Here is a 15783-nt window from a genome sequence, read left to right as displayed (position 1 = left end):
CAAATGCTGAAGCTGCTCCAAAAATGAACAGGTGTTTGGCAGAACTGATGTTAAGGTGAAGGACTCTGCTTTTTCGTGCATGTCAAAGAGCAACTCCAGACAACTAAGTTGGCTTTCCTTGTTTTTAAGAACCTCTTCTAATGATATATCCGCAAGCACACTTAACATTAGCTATTGGGAATTTGTTCTGCAACTGCTGAAGGAACAGTTGATTGTACTGCTGCACTTATTGCCAGCTCCCATCACAAGAGTTTGCAATCACCACTGCTAATTGCATTAGAGATACCGCTCATGTTTTTACCGTATCATCACAATTATTGATTTTTAGTTTACACACACTTATTTCTACAGCCTCACCAAATGGGATCTGAGATCTAAGCTGAGTTGGATGATACTTAGCTACATGATGCTAGGCTTAGTTAGATGATGCTACATCATCTCTGAGAAAAACATAACCATTCTATTTTCATCCTCCATCTACAGCAATTTAGTATTTTAATCACTTTATAAAAAAGCTTTGGAACTGTGTTTGACATTTTTGTTGACATTTTTGAAATTTCAATTGTGTTTGAAATTTTTGTAGTTCACCTTCTGTAAAAGAGATGGTACCTACTTGTCATTGCTAGTACTGCCTGATGAAAGCTCTAGGAAAGCCTAACTTGTGAAGCTTAGATTTCAGTTTTATCACAACTTGCAAACAGCCTGAGTTGTCAGCTGTACTTCTCTTGAAAAATACCTCATAAGAATGCTTAACTCCTAACATAACCATAGAAATACAAACATAAGCTGTACCAAAGAACAATGGAGTAAAAACATAACAAAATTATAAGATTGTAAAACACTACTGTATATGGAATAAGTATATTCAAGTTACGTTTTATAACAACGAGATGAATGAAAGATGAGTGATTTTTCCCTTGATATTATTATTATTATTATTTCTTGACGTAATTTCCAGCCTGGTCATTTGGTCCACTTGCTTGTGAAGGCAGAGCTGTTGGATAATTAGGTGTCAGTAAAGGTTATCAAGCTTATCTTTAGTAAAAGACCAAGATAAAGGTAACGGTGTCTGTAGTCATAAAGACAAGGGCAAGAAAGGGAGATGTGAAAAGAAACAAGATCACATACTTCTTGCATAAGTCATTGCCTTTATTGTGCAATAATTGGTAGCTTGCAGTCAGTATGTATACATGAGTCTAATCACTGCAACCATGTAGCATTTCCTACAACTTCAAGTATCTCATAGTAACAAGGTACCCACAGCTTTCCCCAGTGCATGATGTAAAAGAGAAATATTTCACTTCATTTTAGGTATTTCAGGCAAAATTTGCTTCAGCCTTCAACCCCAACATTGGAAACGCATGTATTCCAGTACGAGTGTTCCGTTAACTATGGGGAATGTAAAGGTTTGTGTGTGTCTACATTTGCAAAGCAATTTTCCTGCACAAAGGTATCTATCAAACTAATAACTAATACTTATTGACAAGATCCATCGGCAATGTTCACATAACAATCAGCAAAGATTCATGAGTGGCAAAAGAAGATAAAAATTAGCAAGCCAAATGTAAACATGCTTCTACACACATCTGAGAAATAAATTGTGGGCAAGCTGGATAGTGAAATTAGGGTAGTATACAGTATACTGGTATATTACAGTATATTACAGTATAAGGTGAATTAATGCAGTGTAATGTAATAGGATGTGATGCCACACTTTGATACACCAGTGATCAGTGAGACACAGATAGGAAGGGCAAATTGTGAAGGATAGACAAAGAAGATGACACTGGTTAAGAATTTGTGCTTCAGAACAAAGACAGTTTATGGTCAAGTTAGCTATCAACAAATAAAACAGAATATTTATGAACTGAAATTGTTGTCAAAAACAGGAAGAACACAGCTTTAAGAAAAATAGCAGTAAAGGGACACATCTGCGGCCTCCCCCTGATTTGTTAAACGTCATATTAAGGTACGATACTGAGGTTAAATCTTTAGACACCACAGACGGCTGCTCTGCCTGGTATTTTTCCTCTTGCCATCTGTTACTGATTACAGCTGAACCAGGATGCTGGGTGAGGGGAACCTTTAACCTGAGCCAGCTTGCTGTGTACTTTATTATTTACTCATCCTCACGTGGCTGAGTTTTAGGGGAGGGAAGGAGGGCGGAGGTGGGCACGGGGGCTGGACGGACTCGCTTGTAAAATCAAACGCGGATTTAAACGCCCCATGTTTTGGGATATCACAGGTTTAGGATACCCCCCGTGTGGGGTGCCCCAGCACACGGCCGGTTACCGGCAGCCATTTCACTACGCAGGCGCCCGGGGCGGTCTCATCATGGCGGTGACGCCGCCGCCTTCAGGGCGCATGCGGCACCTCGGCGGGTTATGCCGGTGCCCTACACGCTCTGGGAGCCGAGAGCTGCTCGCGATGGCGCGGTGGCTGTGACAACGAGCCCTGAGGGCTGTACCTCTGCAGCAGCTGGGCTTGGCTGGGCCGGCTATGACGACCCGGGGCCACTAGCCGGGGTCAGTGCCGCCCCTCCCCTGCCAGGGTCAAAGATGGCGGCCGCCCTGGGGCTCTGCCCGTTGTAGCCGGCGCCATGGACGGCTTGGTGGCTGAGGCGGGCAGCTCCCTGCTGCCGGCCCTGCACCTGCCCTGCCTGCCGCAGCACTTCTACCGAGCCGGTAAGGGCCGGGACGGGACGGCCTCCGCCGCCTTCTGTTCTCCCGCTGTGTGCTGCCGCAGCCCCCCGACCTCCTTCCCCGGGGCGCTGCAGGTTTGTGCAGCCTCCGTGCTGCTGCTGGCACACCCCGCTGCTGGCCTCTGAGCCACGGGTGTTCCTTATGGGTTCTGTTTTCAAAGGATTTAAAACCCGTGAAGTTAGAAATATGCATGAAGACCACACCATACGATACTGTAGGTTAATTAGAGGTAGTTCTGTAGAATGCGCTGTATTAAAAGTGCTGTGAGCCAGTACTGGAGTTACTCCTTCTCCTACAGCGTTCAGGTAGGGGGTGGGTTTGATGAAGAAGGCTCCTGTGGCATGGGTTTTGGTGTGGGGGTGTGTTGGACTGTCGTGTGCAGCTATCACACAGCTGTAAGCTTTAAACAAATGTGGGAACAAGAATTCAGTTTTGTGCCATAACAGAATTTGAAGCAGTGTCCATGTAAACAGAGTAAGTGGCCTCCTTCCACACTCGTGCTTCAGAGAATAATTCTCTAAGTGTATTTGTGTTTATAGCGGGGATTATTTAACTGTTAGTTCTGGAACGGCCTGTTTGCATGTGTGTATATGAATCATCAGTGTGCTGGAGCCTTAAGCTCAGCTGACAATAAATTACTGAAGAGAGAGGTCCCCAAAATATAGCAAAACATACTGTGAAGTTATCAAAGCACTGTGGCCTTCTAAGTCTGGTGGGGCAATAATATGTGATGTTGGTGCTTTGCTGTTTTAAGTGCCTTCAGTTGCATTCTGTGTGTGGAATAAATCATTTCATATTTCCAGCTGTTGCCATCTTTACTACTGCAGAAAATAGGTGTGTTTAACATCAAGACCATGTAGCTTAAGATGACTCTATGTAGTGTCTGAGAGAGATCATACAAGAGAGCTAAAATAGCAGGTATGTTCTCTGAGTAAAACGTAATAGTGGGTTTAGTTCACTTTGTTTGTGTTTTGATTTGTTTAGCATCTTCCCACGAACACAAGTCAAGCTTCAAGAAGAGCAAGGAAGTATGTTTAAGTTACATTCAGGATGCCATATTACAGAAGCAGTGGAAAAGAGCTGCGGAGTTTCTAACCTTCTACATTGAGTCAATAGAGAAAGACTATTCCGTGGAATACATGGGTCCCTCAGAGGTAAGTCCGTGTCCCTTATCAGAGTTTTTTTTGCCGTTGAGAAAAAATACTTGCAAGAAGCATCTGTCATCTTCAGACCACCATTTGTCTTAGCAAGTTAATCATAAGTTTATTAAAAAGTAGTAAGAGCTGAAAAGTTAGAAAATGTTCATAAATTAAATTAGTCCCTTATTAAATTAGTTTTCAAATGGCATGCCATCAGTCAGAATCTATTTGAAAGTTAGTGGCTCATTGAGGCCTCTGCTAGCTTTTCCAGTGCTTCCAAAACTCAACCAGGTATTGGGATAGAAGCAGGAGGAAGGGGATCAAACAGAGTTGATAAATAAACTAATTTGATTTGTTTATGTTCTGTATGCAGACCTTGAAAACAAATGCATGTAGGTGGGAAAGCTACATCTGATTGGAAATGATCTGTATTGATAAGTCTGAAGAGCCATGTACCTCACATCTCTGTGGGAAAACGTTAAAGGAAAACAGAAGTTTTCAATAATTCTGAAACATACTGCTTTTAGTAAGAGGAGGGGAAGCCTTTTAACAGATACAGTTTTCATAAGCTTTACTGACGTGCTGTATTTATAATGAGTAATTGCGAAGCACCCATGGAATGTCAGTTGAAAAAATAAATAACAATGCTAGATTAATATGTAGGTAACAATACCAGTAGACAACACTTAGTACTCATCTTTTATTTGCAATTCAAATGTACATTTTATGCATATGCTACAGTTGCTACAAGTTTGATAAGATTATACATATGCATATGGTGACTGATCCCATTTTTATCCTAAGGTTATTTTGAATCTTTTTTCCCCAGATTATTTGGAGAGTAGGAACAGAAATTTTGTGCAACCATTCACATGGCAGCGTAGGAGAGTTCAACTCTTTCATGGAACAGATGAAAACTTTAGGAGTAAAAAGGTATTTGAAGGTGAGTGTACTTAATGCAATCTTGATGATTTTCCACACGTTTACCTGAATGTTTACTTGAGTATTGCTATCTCTGAAAGCGCTCTCTCAATGTTGATAATAGTGCCAAAAAAGATGGTGCCAGTTGCATGATATTTCAAGGGCTATTCTATAGCTGATCACTTCTCATTTGATCTATGTATTTGATCATAGGTACATATGTCAGTCTTTAGTAGTGCCTAGATTCTGCAGTTATTCTTAATTTAAAACTGTTGAATTCATTTACATGCGTGGCCTGTTAACGTCTAATTGCACATTAACACCTGTGAAATCTTGTGTCCAGTCTTTAATTTGGCCACTGTGCTCCTGACTACAGTTGTAGTTAAATTTTGCCATCAATATCTGCTCATTTTCCAAGTACCTAATCTGTGTATAAAACAGTAAGCATTATTCTGTGGCCCCTGTGTCACCCAGCTGTAGTTCTTTTCCTATGATGGTATATTCAAACTGCTGCTGTTCTGTTTTTCTTGACTGTTTCTCATTTGTGTCAATGCTTCTCTCTTTCATTCTGTTGTATTTGCTCAAGGCCTCCAAGGAAAGTTCTGTACAAGAGTTTACTAGAGCTAACTGAAGGCTCAGACTTTGATTTAGTGCCTAATCAACATGACAGGGTGCTAGAACATCCATCTTTTAGGTATTTTGCAGTTGGGTAACAAACTGAGTAGGCTACCAAGTGTAACCCAACTGGTTTTCCTCAGGTCATTTCTAGGCCTTCTAAAATAGGTAGAGCACTTGTTAATGGCGGTGTAGGTTTTTGAGACAGCTGCTTTTTGCTGCCCTGGTAAGTACTGCTGAATGTTTACCACTTGAATGATGACTTCCTGCCACACAGATTTCAAGAGCTTAAGCCCTTTTCCCTCCCAGGGATGCATCTTTGTATGTCAGATATGCTTTTGATTAATAATCTTTCTCCAGCACCTTCTGACAGGAAAATGACTTAGGTTCTTGATGCACCTCTCTGTCCCCCAGTGGCACCCATATTCTCCCCTTCTTGCATTTTTCTCCAAAGTTCCTTGTAAAGATACTGTTTGAAAAACAATGTGTAAAACATGCTTCTAATTAAAATGTTTTACTATGTTTGCAATATTTTTACATGGGTGTCAGTAATGAGTCTCTGTTCTTGCCCTGCACATCTGTGTAGACCTTTGCTGAGGTTCTCTCCATTCTTGATGTGAAACACTGTGGTATGGACTGTTTGAATTGCAGGTTTGTTTAGAGCATGCCTTCCATCTCCTTTGTAATGGACTGATAGATGAAGCGTACCAAAACCTGTCCCTGGCGGAAAGCTGGAGGTTCGGAGAACAAACAACCGCTCAGGATAAAGAGATGAAACTGGTTCAGGCTTACAGGGGACTGCTGGACTACTATAGCTGGTCTAAGCAGAACACCCTCTTAGAGTATGGTAAGTCCTAGTACTGTTTTTGTATTGAGCTGTGAACTTCAACTTCCTTGTTCTGGTGTTTGTAGCAGCAGCATTTCCATGTGGGCTACTCTTCTGCCTGTGTCTACATATGAAGGCACCAAGGTGAGATGCTAGGTTTCAGAAGTTGAGGGTGTGGATTGTAATTCTGTACCAGCAACACTGATAGTGCCAAAACAGAACACTCGTGCACTTTTCTATTGTCCTGAAATGCTATTCTCAAACAAAGCAATGCTTTTACCCCGAATCACAGTTCTTATATCCAGCCAACATCACCTAAAAGAAACATCAAAGGAATGTATTCACCTATAGCAGTGACTTCTTCATTCTTGCATCAGTACTTTACTGCTGCTAGAATTGAGTGCTAACAAAAGCTCCCAAAACCCGTATTTGAGTTTTCCCTTTTTCTAAAGGTAAAGATATGTAGGCTGCTATGTGTGTGTGGTGCCTAATTTTGCATATACGTGCTTGGCTGTATGGCTGGATCTCTGCTTGTTTCTCTGAAACTAAGTATTGTTGGTTTAAACTCTTTGTGCTGGTAGTGTTCTTGTCTTGGAACACTGCCTGCTATGCCCCACAAATTGATTGTAAATTCAATCAATTCAACTGAAGTGAAGAGCAATGAAAAATTCTTGTTTCGATACTGGTGCAACTGAGTCCTTTTTTTCTTAAAAACTTTGACTGGAGTCCTTGCTTAGCAAAATGTTTGTCTTGTAGGTACAGCACTTCAAGAACTCTCTTGATTAGCAAAGTTAATTCTGGCATTCTTTCCTGTTTTCCTAGAGAAGGAAGGACTTGAAGACTCGTCTGTTGAACGGGAAATGCACAGTTGCTTTCGGAAGGCAGCAATGAGCTTAAAGGAGATCATTAAAATACCTGGAGTTTGGGATCTCTTCGTGAAATCCTATGTGGATGTAAGAGCATGTTTTGCAGATCATCTTCCTTTTGTGTTTCCCTGTCTAATTTTCATTAAGATGTCTGTCTGCAGTTTAGTTTCATGTGTGTGGGTGAGTGACAGTGAAGTTTTTTTTCTAAAAACACATAGTACATAGTACCTCACTAGCTTTGATTTGGAGTGTTTGCTCCTGGTAGGGCTGCAGAGCCTCCATAGAATACAAAAAGGACTTTATTTCTGCATTGCCAGGAAAAAGAAAGACAACCAGCTTGCGTGTTCTGTTTTCATGGTGCTAGCAGAGAAATAGGAGCACAGCTGCTTTGTTTAAATTCCTGAAAGCAAGTTCTCTTTTTGGCAGGGCAATGTTTTTCTTGCTATGCTAGATCTTGGACGCCGAACATGCAGTCCTGTTTTTCAAATATCTTCTTAGAAGTTGTAACTAAGAAATAAAGTTAATCTTAAAATCACTTTGAGAAGATCTACTTTTTCTAAATGCAGATAAGCTCTGAGTTCTTTGAGTATTTCTTCTGGAATTTTACTGGGTGCTGACAGCTGCCAAGCTCTGTCACTGAGTTCTCTTCAAAGACATGGCAGGCTGCTTCTATGTCTTTTTCCAGTGAACAGTAATGGTAATTCTTTAACAATCAAAGAAGCGTTGATATAATTTTCTCCTATGTAATTTTTTTCTCCTTTTCCTTTATGTGCGGTTTTTTGGTTACCTGTGGTAAGAGTAACCAGTAAAATTAAAATATGCTGGTGTTACATCTAATCTGCTGCATTATTAGACACAGACCATGCTATCGCATAATTCTATGGCAGCCCAAAATGAGTTGTAAAAGTTTGATTGGTAACGTGGCAAGCTAATGATGAACTTAACTTCTTGTAGTTGTTGGAGTTCTATGGAGACCACCAGGAAGCTCGCGAAGTATTAAGTGAATATGCCTACAACTCAAAGTTTCCATCTAATCCCAATGCTCACGTTTACTTCTATCAGTTCCTAAAGAGACACGGCGCATCAAAGAAATCACTCGTATCTGCACTCAAGGTATATATTAAATAGTGAATACAGCCCATGGTCATTTGTGTTACGTGGTGGTCTGACAGTTCAGTTGTCTTCTGTTACAGTATTTACCTTACATTCTTCTTTGTGGAAAGTAGAGGGTTAGAGGAAAGCTAGTGGGAGGGGTGCTGATGGGTGGAGCAAACAGTATCCCTTACCATCTTCGTATTCAGGTCTTTGTTCTACCTGTATGATTGCATCCTGTAACTTGGGGCAGAAATGAGCTCAGAGTGCATGTTTACATGGCTCTGAAGGTGCGTGTAGACAACATATATTGATTTTTTTGTTGTAGTTTGATCTTTACAATATTCAAGAAGTTATTAGACGTTTGTTTTTTTTTCACATATTGATCCTGTCTAGCAGTTAGTTGCATTATTTTCAATTAGCCGTTCATTTAAGCTGCAGTAGAAGTTCACTTCTGCTGGCTGGCAGATAAGGCCTTGCTGCATTAAGCTTTTGCAGAGTTGCTTTTAAATTCCCACTTTCACTGTCTTTGCTTATTGATCTTGTTGACTTCTTTCCAACAATGGTTTTCAATCTCTTCTGCCACTTGATGGCACTAAAATGCTTTTGTTAGGGCAAATACTTCAAAGAAAAGCTTCATTAAGTTTAGGCTTTTAAACTGCAGTCTGTATGTTTAAAATTCCATTTTCACAGCAGTTTTTAGCGTTGTGTTAGTGTTGTGTCAAAGACATGCAAAATAGCCCTTGATCATCATTCTTAGTATCAAGATACTTGGGTACCAGATCGCTTAATTTTCCTACCTAAGACACCCAAAACTCCGATGTTAGTGCTTCTCTTGATGAGGCAGTAGTCTTGAAGGTTTCACATTGAAATAATCTATCTGTTTTTTGTTTCAGATCTTGCATGATATTGTTCCCTCTCATGAACTAATGATAGACTTTAATATCATGCTTCAAAAATCAAGTAAGTCTTTAAATATATTTGTTCTTTTTGATTTTGTTAATCTAGAATGATAAGAAATTGTTCTGCAGCCTTCTTTGTACTTACTAAAGTAGTTCTGTTTATTAAAAGAAAAACCCCAAACCTGACTTTCTGATTATAGGAAACTTTAATGCATATGAGTCAGCAGGCACTTACAAACTTGTGTAAGCAAATACCTTTCTAAGTCTAAAGGCTGATCAGAGCAGTATGTTGTAATGCACAGCTAGGATCTCAAAAATAACTTTTTTTGTGGTACACTAGTCTGAATGCCAGGCTTGCCATTTCCTCCATGACATTTCTTATTTCTCTTCTGGAGGAATTGAGATGTATCTATGCCTTCTTTTATCATTACCAATCAAAGAACAAAATCTTGATCCTCCTCAGAGGAGGTTTTATTTTCAGACTGGTAGAAACGTCTTCTAATTTGGAGACTAACTTCCATTTTTTCTAATTTTCTTCTAATTTCCATGCATTGATTGCATTCCAAGCTGCATATTTTCTTGCAAACTGGTATGTTTCAGCTAGTTGGCAGATTGATGAAATGTCATGGAATCAAGATTGTTCTTTTTTTTTCTCTGGAAAGAAAAAAACCCTCTTGGTTAAACCCTCCCTTTTCCTGTTTGTGCATGACACATTTTTTAAGTTCTTGTAGCTCTTGTGGACAATTTGATTTCTGAAGAAGGAATTTATAATGATAAAGATAACTTTCCCTACATTTACCTGCTGTGATAGGTCATTTTTAGAACACCTCTGGTACATTAGCTGCTGATGTGAAATGCCTGTTTTATTCACATCAATCCAAATTCTTTGTTTTGGTATCTCAGGGCTTGAAGTGTTCCAGGGCACTGTGTTCTCTTCCCGTAGAAAGAACATGTTGAACACCAGCACCAGCTTGGTAGCTCTGATTACAACAGCAGCAACTGTTGTAAGCAAGGCAGTGTGGGCTAAGTGAGCAGTACTATGTGTGCCTCTTGAGTCAGCAGTTTTTGAGCAGGATGAGAGTAGGGAGAGGGGATCTTTCTAATGAGTTATGCTCTAGACTCAGGAAGTCTTCCTTAACTTTCTGGCTTGGAAAAAGCAGAAGATAATGGGGGAGCTCTCAGTAATTGGGAAAGCAGCAACGTGTGGGAAGGCTGGATGGAGAACAGTATTTCATTTGTTGCTTACTAATGAGTTCTAATCTAATTCGTTAATTGGCCTAATCTCTTCCCAGAGAAACGAAAAAAACGTCGACTGGGGCTAGAAGTAATTTTTGCAGCCTTGGATTATGCTGGCACAAAGGAAAACATAAAAGCATGGAGTTGTTTGGCAAGACAGGTGAAACAAATTGTAATGTAAGTGTGTTATCTCTGATACAATATACTAAAACCAAACTTGTGTGTCAGTTAGAGGTCTTCATCTCTGGGAAATTGATAAAGTTCCCATTTGTAGCCTTCATCTTCCATGCTGGTGAATGGAAGAGTCAGTTCACCTGAATCCTGTGGCAGTGCTTGGCTTCACTATGCTTTCACTGGGAGAAAAGAAGAAACTACTAAAGGAAATTCTCAAGTTTCCAGTGTTGTCATCACCTGACAAAGGTTTTTACCAGGCTATGTGCTTATGTAAAAGGAACTGCTCAAACACTTAAAGGGGAAAAAAACAAAACAAAACACTTGTTTGATTTTCTGCTCTGTTATGCATACATTATTAGAAGGTGGTTTGAGAATTGCTGGGCTGCAATAGGGGCACGGTATATAGTGTACAAACTGGTGTGTTGTGTTTTCCTTTGCTGTGTGATGATGGTAACTGTTACAGAATGCAGCTAGTGTATTCTTAAAAGCTGAGCCTGGGGATTGATGTCTCATTGCTGCCAGACAGGGACTCTGATTTAAGAAGGAATCATCTCCAGGCAATCCATGCCCAGAAGGCCTCTAACGTCTAGACTTTTTTTCCCAACAAACAAGATTTTATTTTTAAGTCTTAAATATATTTATAGTAAATTAATTCAGTACTGCATTTGACCCATTTTTCTGATTCATTGCTTCTTCTATCTCTTAGTACAACATCTGCTGTTAAGGGCCAGAAGTTAATGGATTAAAGCTGGGAGTGTTGCATACAGTTAACAAAAATGGCGTAATACTTGAACTTTTCCTGCATTTTTTTACTTGAAGACACAACTCCAGAGTATCTTCAAATATAGAGGACATCTTGGTCATATTAGGGGAATATCACTTTCTCATTCTAAGTTGCTTACATTTCTGAAATGCTTGGTTTAAGGTCTTTGTTATGTGAGTTACTGGGATAAGTATTCAGGATAAGTTAGTCTTTGAGTATGCCTAGGGTAACACAAACCTTTTTTAAAAAACAAACCTATTCATACTACTAATTTGTTGACATGAATCAAATGTCTTATTACTATTGACAAACTGTCATAGGAGTCAAACTTACTTCATTTCACACCATAATCTGCATTACTGCCAACTTTCAATAAAGCTGTTTGAGTTTACCTCCTGCCTCACTAGTGCTGCCAAGGACTTTAATTAAAAAAAATAAAGGCATTTCTGTTTACAATTAATATTTCAGTCTGCAGTGTAAGACCAGTCTGTTAGCAATTGCTGAGACTTGTAGCATGCTGATCATAAAATTCAGCACCTCCTTTTCATCATTTCACCCCAATTTAAGTTTTTCTATATTTTGTTTACCTTTTTTAGTTCTGAGAAGCATCTTGACTGGATCAAGGAAGAGTGGAACTCCAGAAAGGACTGGTGGCCTGCCTTCCATTTTAGCCGCTATTCAGCAAAAAGGAATTGGCAGGAAAATGAAAGCCTTACGTATGAAAAAGCTCTGGTGGCTGGAGTCTTATTAGGAAAAGGTAATACTTAATGTTCTTTCCTTTTTCACTACATAGGATAGAAATAATGTCTAGCTCTAGCCTGAACAAGACAGGCAACTGGACGACTCCCTGTAAGAAGTGCAGATCCATTCATTTATTGACTACGGTCTTTGAAGCTGAACATGAGAAAGTTGTTTAAAATGGTTGGGTATTCCTCAGTAAGACATACTTTGTGTAACTTGTTTTATCCTGGTTTAGGGTTCCATTTTATTTGCCTTGCTGAGCAGTCACAATACTACTTATTCTCTTGTTTATAACCTTGAAACCACAATTTAAAGTATCTGACAAGCTCCTGAATGGGTATTGTGAGGACTGTGAAAAGTTTGCTTGCTGGATTGCAGTTGGTGCAGTGTGTCAGCAAATACTGGGGAGGAGATGGTCACAGAATCACACAGAATCACAGAATTTCTGGGTTGGAAGAGACCTCAAGATCGAGTCCAACGTCTGACCTAACGCTAACAGTCCCCACTAAACCATATCCCTAAGCTCTACATCTAAACGTCTTTTAAAGACTTCCAGGGATGGTGACTCCACCACTTCCCTGGGCAGCCTGTTCCAATGTCTAACAACCCTTTCGGTAAAGAAGTTCTTCCTAAGATCCAACCTAAAACTCCCCTGGCGCAATTTAAGCCCATTCCCCCTCGTCCTTAGGGACCAAGTGAGTGTTGTAGTGCTAGAAAGAGGAGGAGGGAGGTCTTGAGTGGAAACAGTCATGATCCTCATCTTCCTATCAAACTGACCTCTTTGGTAGTATTCTCTGAAATGCTGCTGTAACTAAGTGGTAAATCAGGCCGAGAAGCAGTAGCGAAGTTGAGAATGAGAATATGGTCTAGAGAGTAAAATATACAGACAAATTTGGACTTCTGGTTGATTAGACATTTTGGTAACTTTTCTGTAACTTCCAGAATTCATAAAAACAGTTTCTTATGTTGCAGACCTTTCTTGCTTTCAGTAATATGTTACTGTCTCCCAGCTTTTATTTCCAGATGTCTAATAAATTTTTTCCAGTCCTGAGTTTCTCTAATGGAGCTTCTGTGTGTATTGGTGCTGATGCAAGCTTCTATTTTACTTATCCAATGTGATAAGTAAATATTTCTTTACTTCTGGCATCTTATTTCTTATTGTATCTGAAGAGTAATACAATTTTCTGCAAGATACAGCATACAATTATATAAATGTAGAATGTTTCCTGGGTAAGATGAGGATAGTTTATTTAGTACTGCAGTTATGTTGCTAATGTGCCTTGGGTTATTTTATTGCTTTTTGTTACTGAGAACTTAGATGTTTGCATGTTGTTTAAAAAGTGGAAGGATTTTGTTTACTTGTATCATGGTATAACTGACATCACTTTTTCTTCTTTTTGCTTAGATTGTAAGTACTTTAAATACGTATCACACCAAGGCTGCAAAGCTCAGGTGAAAAGATTTCGGACACTGAAGAAATTTGTGAATAGGCACGGTCCCGTCTGCCTGAGAATATCTGGTCTTTGAGGTTTTTCTGTACAGCTGTGATCAGAAGGTGTCTTTGAGGTTCTTGCTGTGTTTTTTTTTTTTCCCCCTCTGTGAAACTGACTTGTGTATTGGTAGTGGTCTAACAAGGCAGACCCTATCAACTCAGTAGGTTTTTTATATATTTGTTTTGAAAAGAAAGTGCTTTGGTTTTTACTTACTTTATAATAAAGTGAATATCAACCAACATATGGGGCTGAAGAATTTCTTTAATATTAGTCCCATGCTTTTGTGTGAAATGCAAACAACACTGATTTCAAATACACCTTGTATTTGGTAATTGTGGTATAGAACTTTTGTATCAAAAATGTTTTAGGGTTGATCCTTCTTATGTTCAGACGTATAGATGGTGATTTAAAAGGCTGCTGGAAAGTAGTTCAAAATCGATTCACAGCCAGCTGTAGCATTCATAATGGCTGGTGTCTTCACCTAGGAACAGTATGTGGTACACTGTGAAAACAAGTCTCTCAACCTGTACATGTTATGTTAACTTGTGCTTATAACTGACTTCCTGAAATATATGGAAAACGAGGAGAGCTCTATACCTTATTTTTTCATTGTATATTGAGAATTACAGGTCCTGAAGGTCTATTGCAGACTGTTCAAGTAGATGAGGCACTTCAACGTATCCAATATCAATCTTCCTGCATGTGGCATCTGTGGGTTGGGTCCAGTTCAAGGAACCTCTTCATGCTGCTGGTAGCAGTGAGGGAAAGGTTGCTGCAGTTGCACGGTTACAGAGGAAAGCTCGCGTGCCAGTGCCTGAGAGAGAAAGGCGCAGAACTACTGAAAACTTCACCACCTTGGAAGAGACTTGCTAGAACCTTTTTTTGCAGTCTAGCCTAGGAGTTGAAATACACACTGCTGCTGTGTTTAGAAAGCAAACGTTAATGTGTTGTCATAAGCTAGCATTCTGGTTCATTTAAAAACAACAACGTTTCCAAATATTACTGCTGTCTTAATGGCAGGTCTGTAGAACTCCTGTGGATGACCTGCCTGAACCACACCTGGGCATGAAATAAAGATGTCTTTAAGAGCATGGTGGTATATGGATAAGTTCATCTGTGCTTTTAATAGCCAAGTGTTTATCTGGGAGTTTGGTCTGGGTTAATATTGAGTCTTGTGATGTGCTTTGAATCTGAAACATCATGAGCTACTTGCCATAACTGCTTGCTCTATCTGAAAAAAAAAAAAAAGGTAAAAAGACCAGCAATTATCCAAGTTGTTTTCAACCTGTGTGCTAGTTTAGTTCTGACTCCATAAGAATGTTGCTGCCTCATTCTGTAATAGTGTAGGGTTTTGTTGTAGGTCTTAATGGAATTGAGTTCTGCCTCACATGTTTGTCTCAGGTGTAAGTACTACCTGCAGATCTCAAGTCCTGTGTGGAATTCCCTCTGTGGATTATTGAGCACATGCTGTGTTTCAAGCCTGTGCATTGGACTTTGAATGGTAACTTCCAGTGAATCGGAATATTCTGCTTTGGCTTTGAATTCTGTGGTCTGGGTTTGGTTTTCTTCTGAATTAACTCTTTGTTCTGTGTGCAAAACTTCTGTGAGGTGCTTGTTTCCCTTCCATGAAGCACGCAGCATATCTTTGCTTTTCCCACTTATGCTGAGGCAAGGAACTTGCTAAGGGAATCCGCATCTCCGGGCTACCCACCCAGTGTGTGTTGTCCTTCTGTTATTCCACCTCTTGTTCTGGTACAATTAACATTCAAACTGAACATGATGATTTCGCAAAACTCATTTCAGCTCTACCTTCTGCTTTCTGTTTGTTCGTGTTTGTACTGCCTCAGCTTTAAGACTGCATTCCTAAAGGCAAAGAAAAGTGAGCTAATGAGATGTCAGCTGCTTGTCAAGCACAATGACCCCACCTGTTCTGGCCCCCTCCCCGCCTTCCCCACCAGTTTCTCTGCATCGTGAGCAGCTGTCTTGGAACTCAGGCAGGACTTCAGAGCAGTGTATGCAGGTTGTTAGCACTAAACAGGTGCATGTGCTGCTCTTGGAGTAGCCCCTGTGGAATCAGAGCATTGATGTACTTTGTACTGCTTTGAATTTAAAGTTTTAGGAGGATTTCTGTGATCGATGTTCTTACATGTGATGGTAAATGGAAAGTTCCACTCAGACGTGTCCTGTTGCATTTAAAAAGAAGCTCAGGGTGGAATGTTAGCTGAAGAAAAAAGACTGACCGCTGCAAAGAGCGCTTGGGTAAAGTGAGGAGCAGGCTCTGTGGGGGGTGGTGTGTGCTCTCCTTGTCTAAAT

At 40.0% G+C, this 15783-nt stretch overlaps 1 protein-coding gene across 3 annotated transcripts; it reads left to right on the top strand.

The window, feature by feature from the left end:
- Positions 1–2259: 2259 nt before the first annotated feature.
- Positions 2260–13711, top strand: TAF1A (TATA-box binding protein associated factor, RNA polymerase I subunit A). 3 transcript variants are annotated; one of them, XM_068676050.1, is made up of 10 exons: positions 2260–2684; positions 3687–3856; positions 4671–4784; positions 6029–6224; positions 7026–7156; positions 8024–8182; positions 9058–9124; positions 10356–10476; positions 11833–11993; positions 13383–13711. In XM_068676050.1, exons 1-10 carry the CDS (start codon positions 2600–2602, stop codon positions 13502–13504), a joined length of 1326 nt encoding a protein of 441 aa, XP_068532151.1. In that variant the 5' UTR covers positions 2260–2599; the 3' UTR covers positions 13505–13711. The 3 variants fall into 3 exon arrangements, with proteins under 3 accessions (XP_068532151.1, XP_068532153.1, XP_068532152.1); XM_068676052.1 differs by having other exon boundaries at positions 2261–2525; XM_068676051.1 differs by lacking the exon at positions 2260–2684 and adding an exon at positions 2829–3007.
- Positions 13712–15783: the final 2072 nt, after the last annotated feature.

This window comes from Anas acuta, chromosome 3 (assembly GCF_963932015.1).
Source record: "Anas acuta chromosome 3, bAnaAcu1.1, whole genome shotgun sequence".
Lineage (NCBI taxonomy): Eukaryota > Metazoa > Chordata > Aves > Anseriformes > Anatidae > Anas > Anas acuta.
Note: the sequence above shows the minus strand (reverse complement) of the source record. Positions and strands in the feature narration are given on the sequence as shown.

Excerpts from the sequence above, each read along its gene's own strand:
- TAF1A (XM_068676050.1), top strand. The coding sequence starts at position 2,600 with ATGGACGGCTTGGTGGCTGAGGCGGGCAGCTCCCTGCTGCCGGCCCTG. Across the intron at positions 4,785-6,028 it reads GAGTAAAAAGGTATTTGAAG|GTTTGTTTAGAGCATGCCTT; the intron begins GTGAGTGTACTT and ends TTTGAATTGCAG. Across the intron at positions 9,125-10,355 it reads TATCATGCTTCAAAAATCAA|AGAAACGAAAAAAACGTCGA; the intron begins GTAAGTCTTTAA and ends ATCTCTTCCCAG.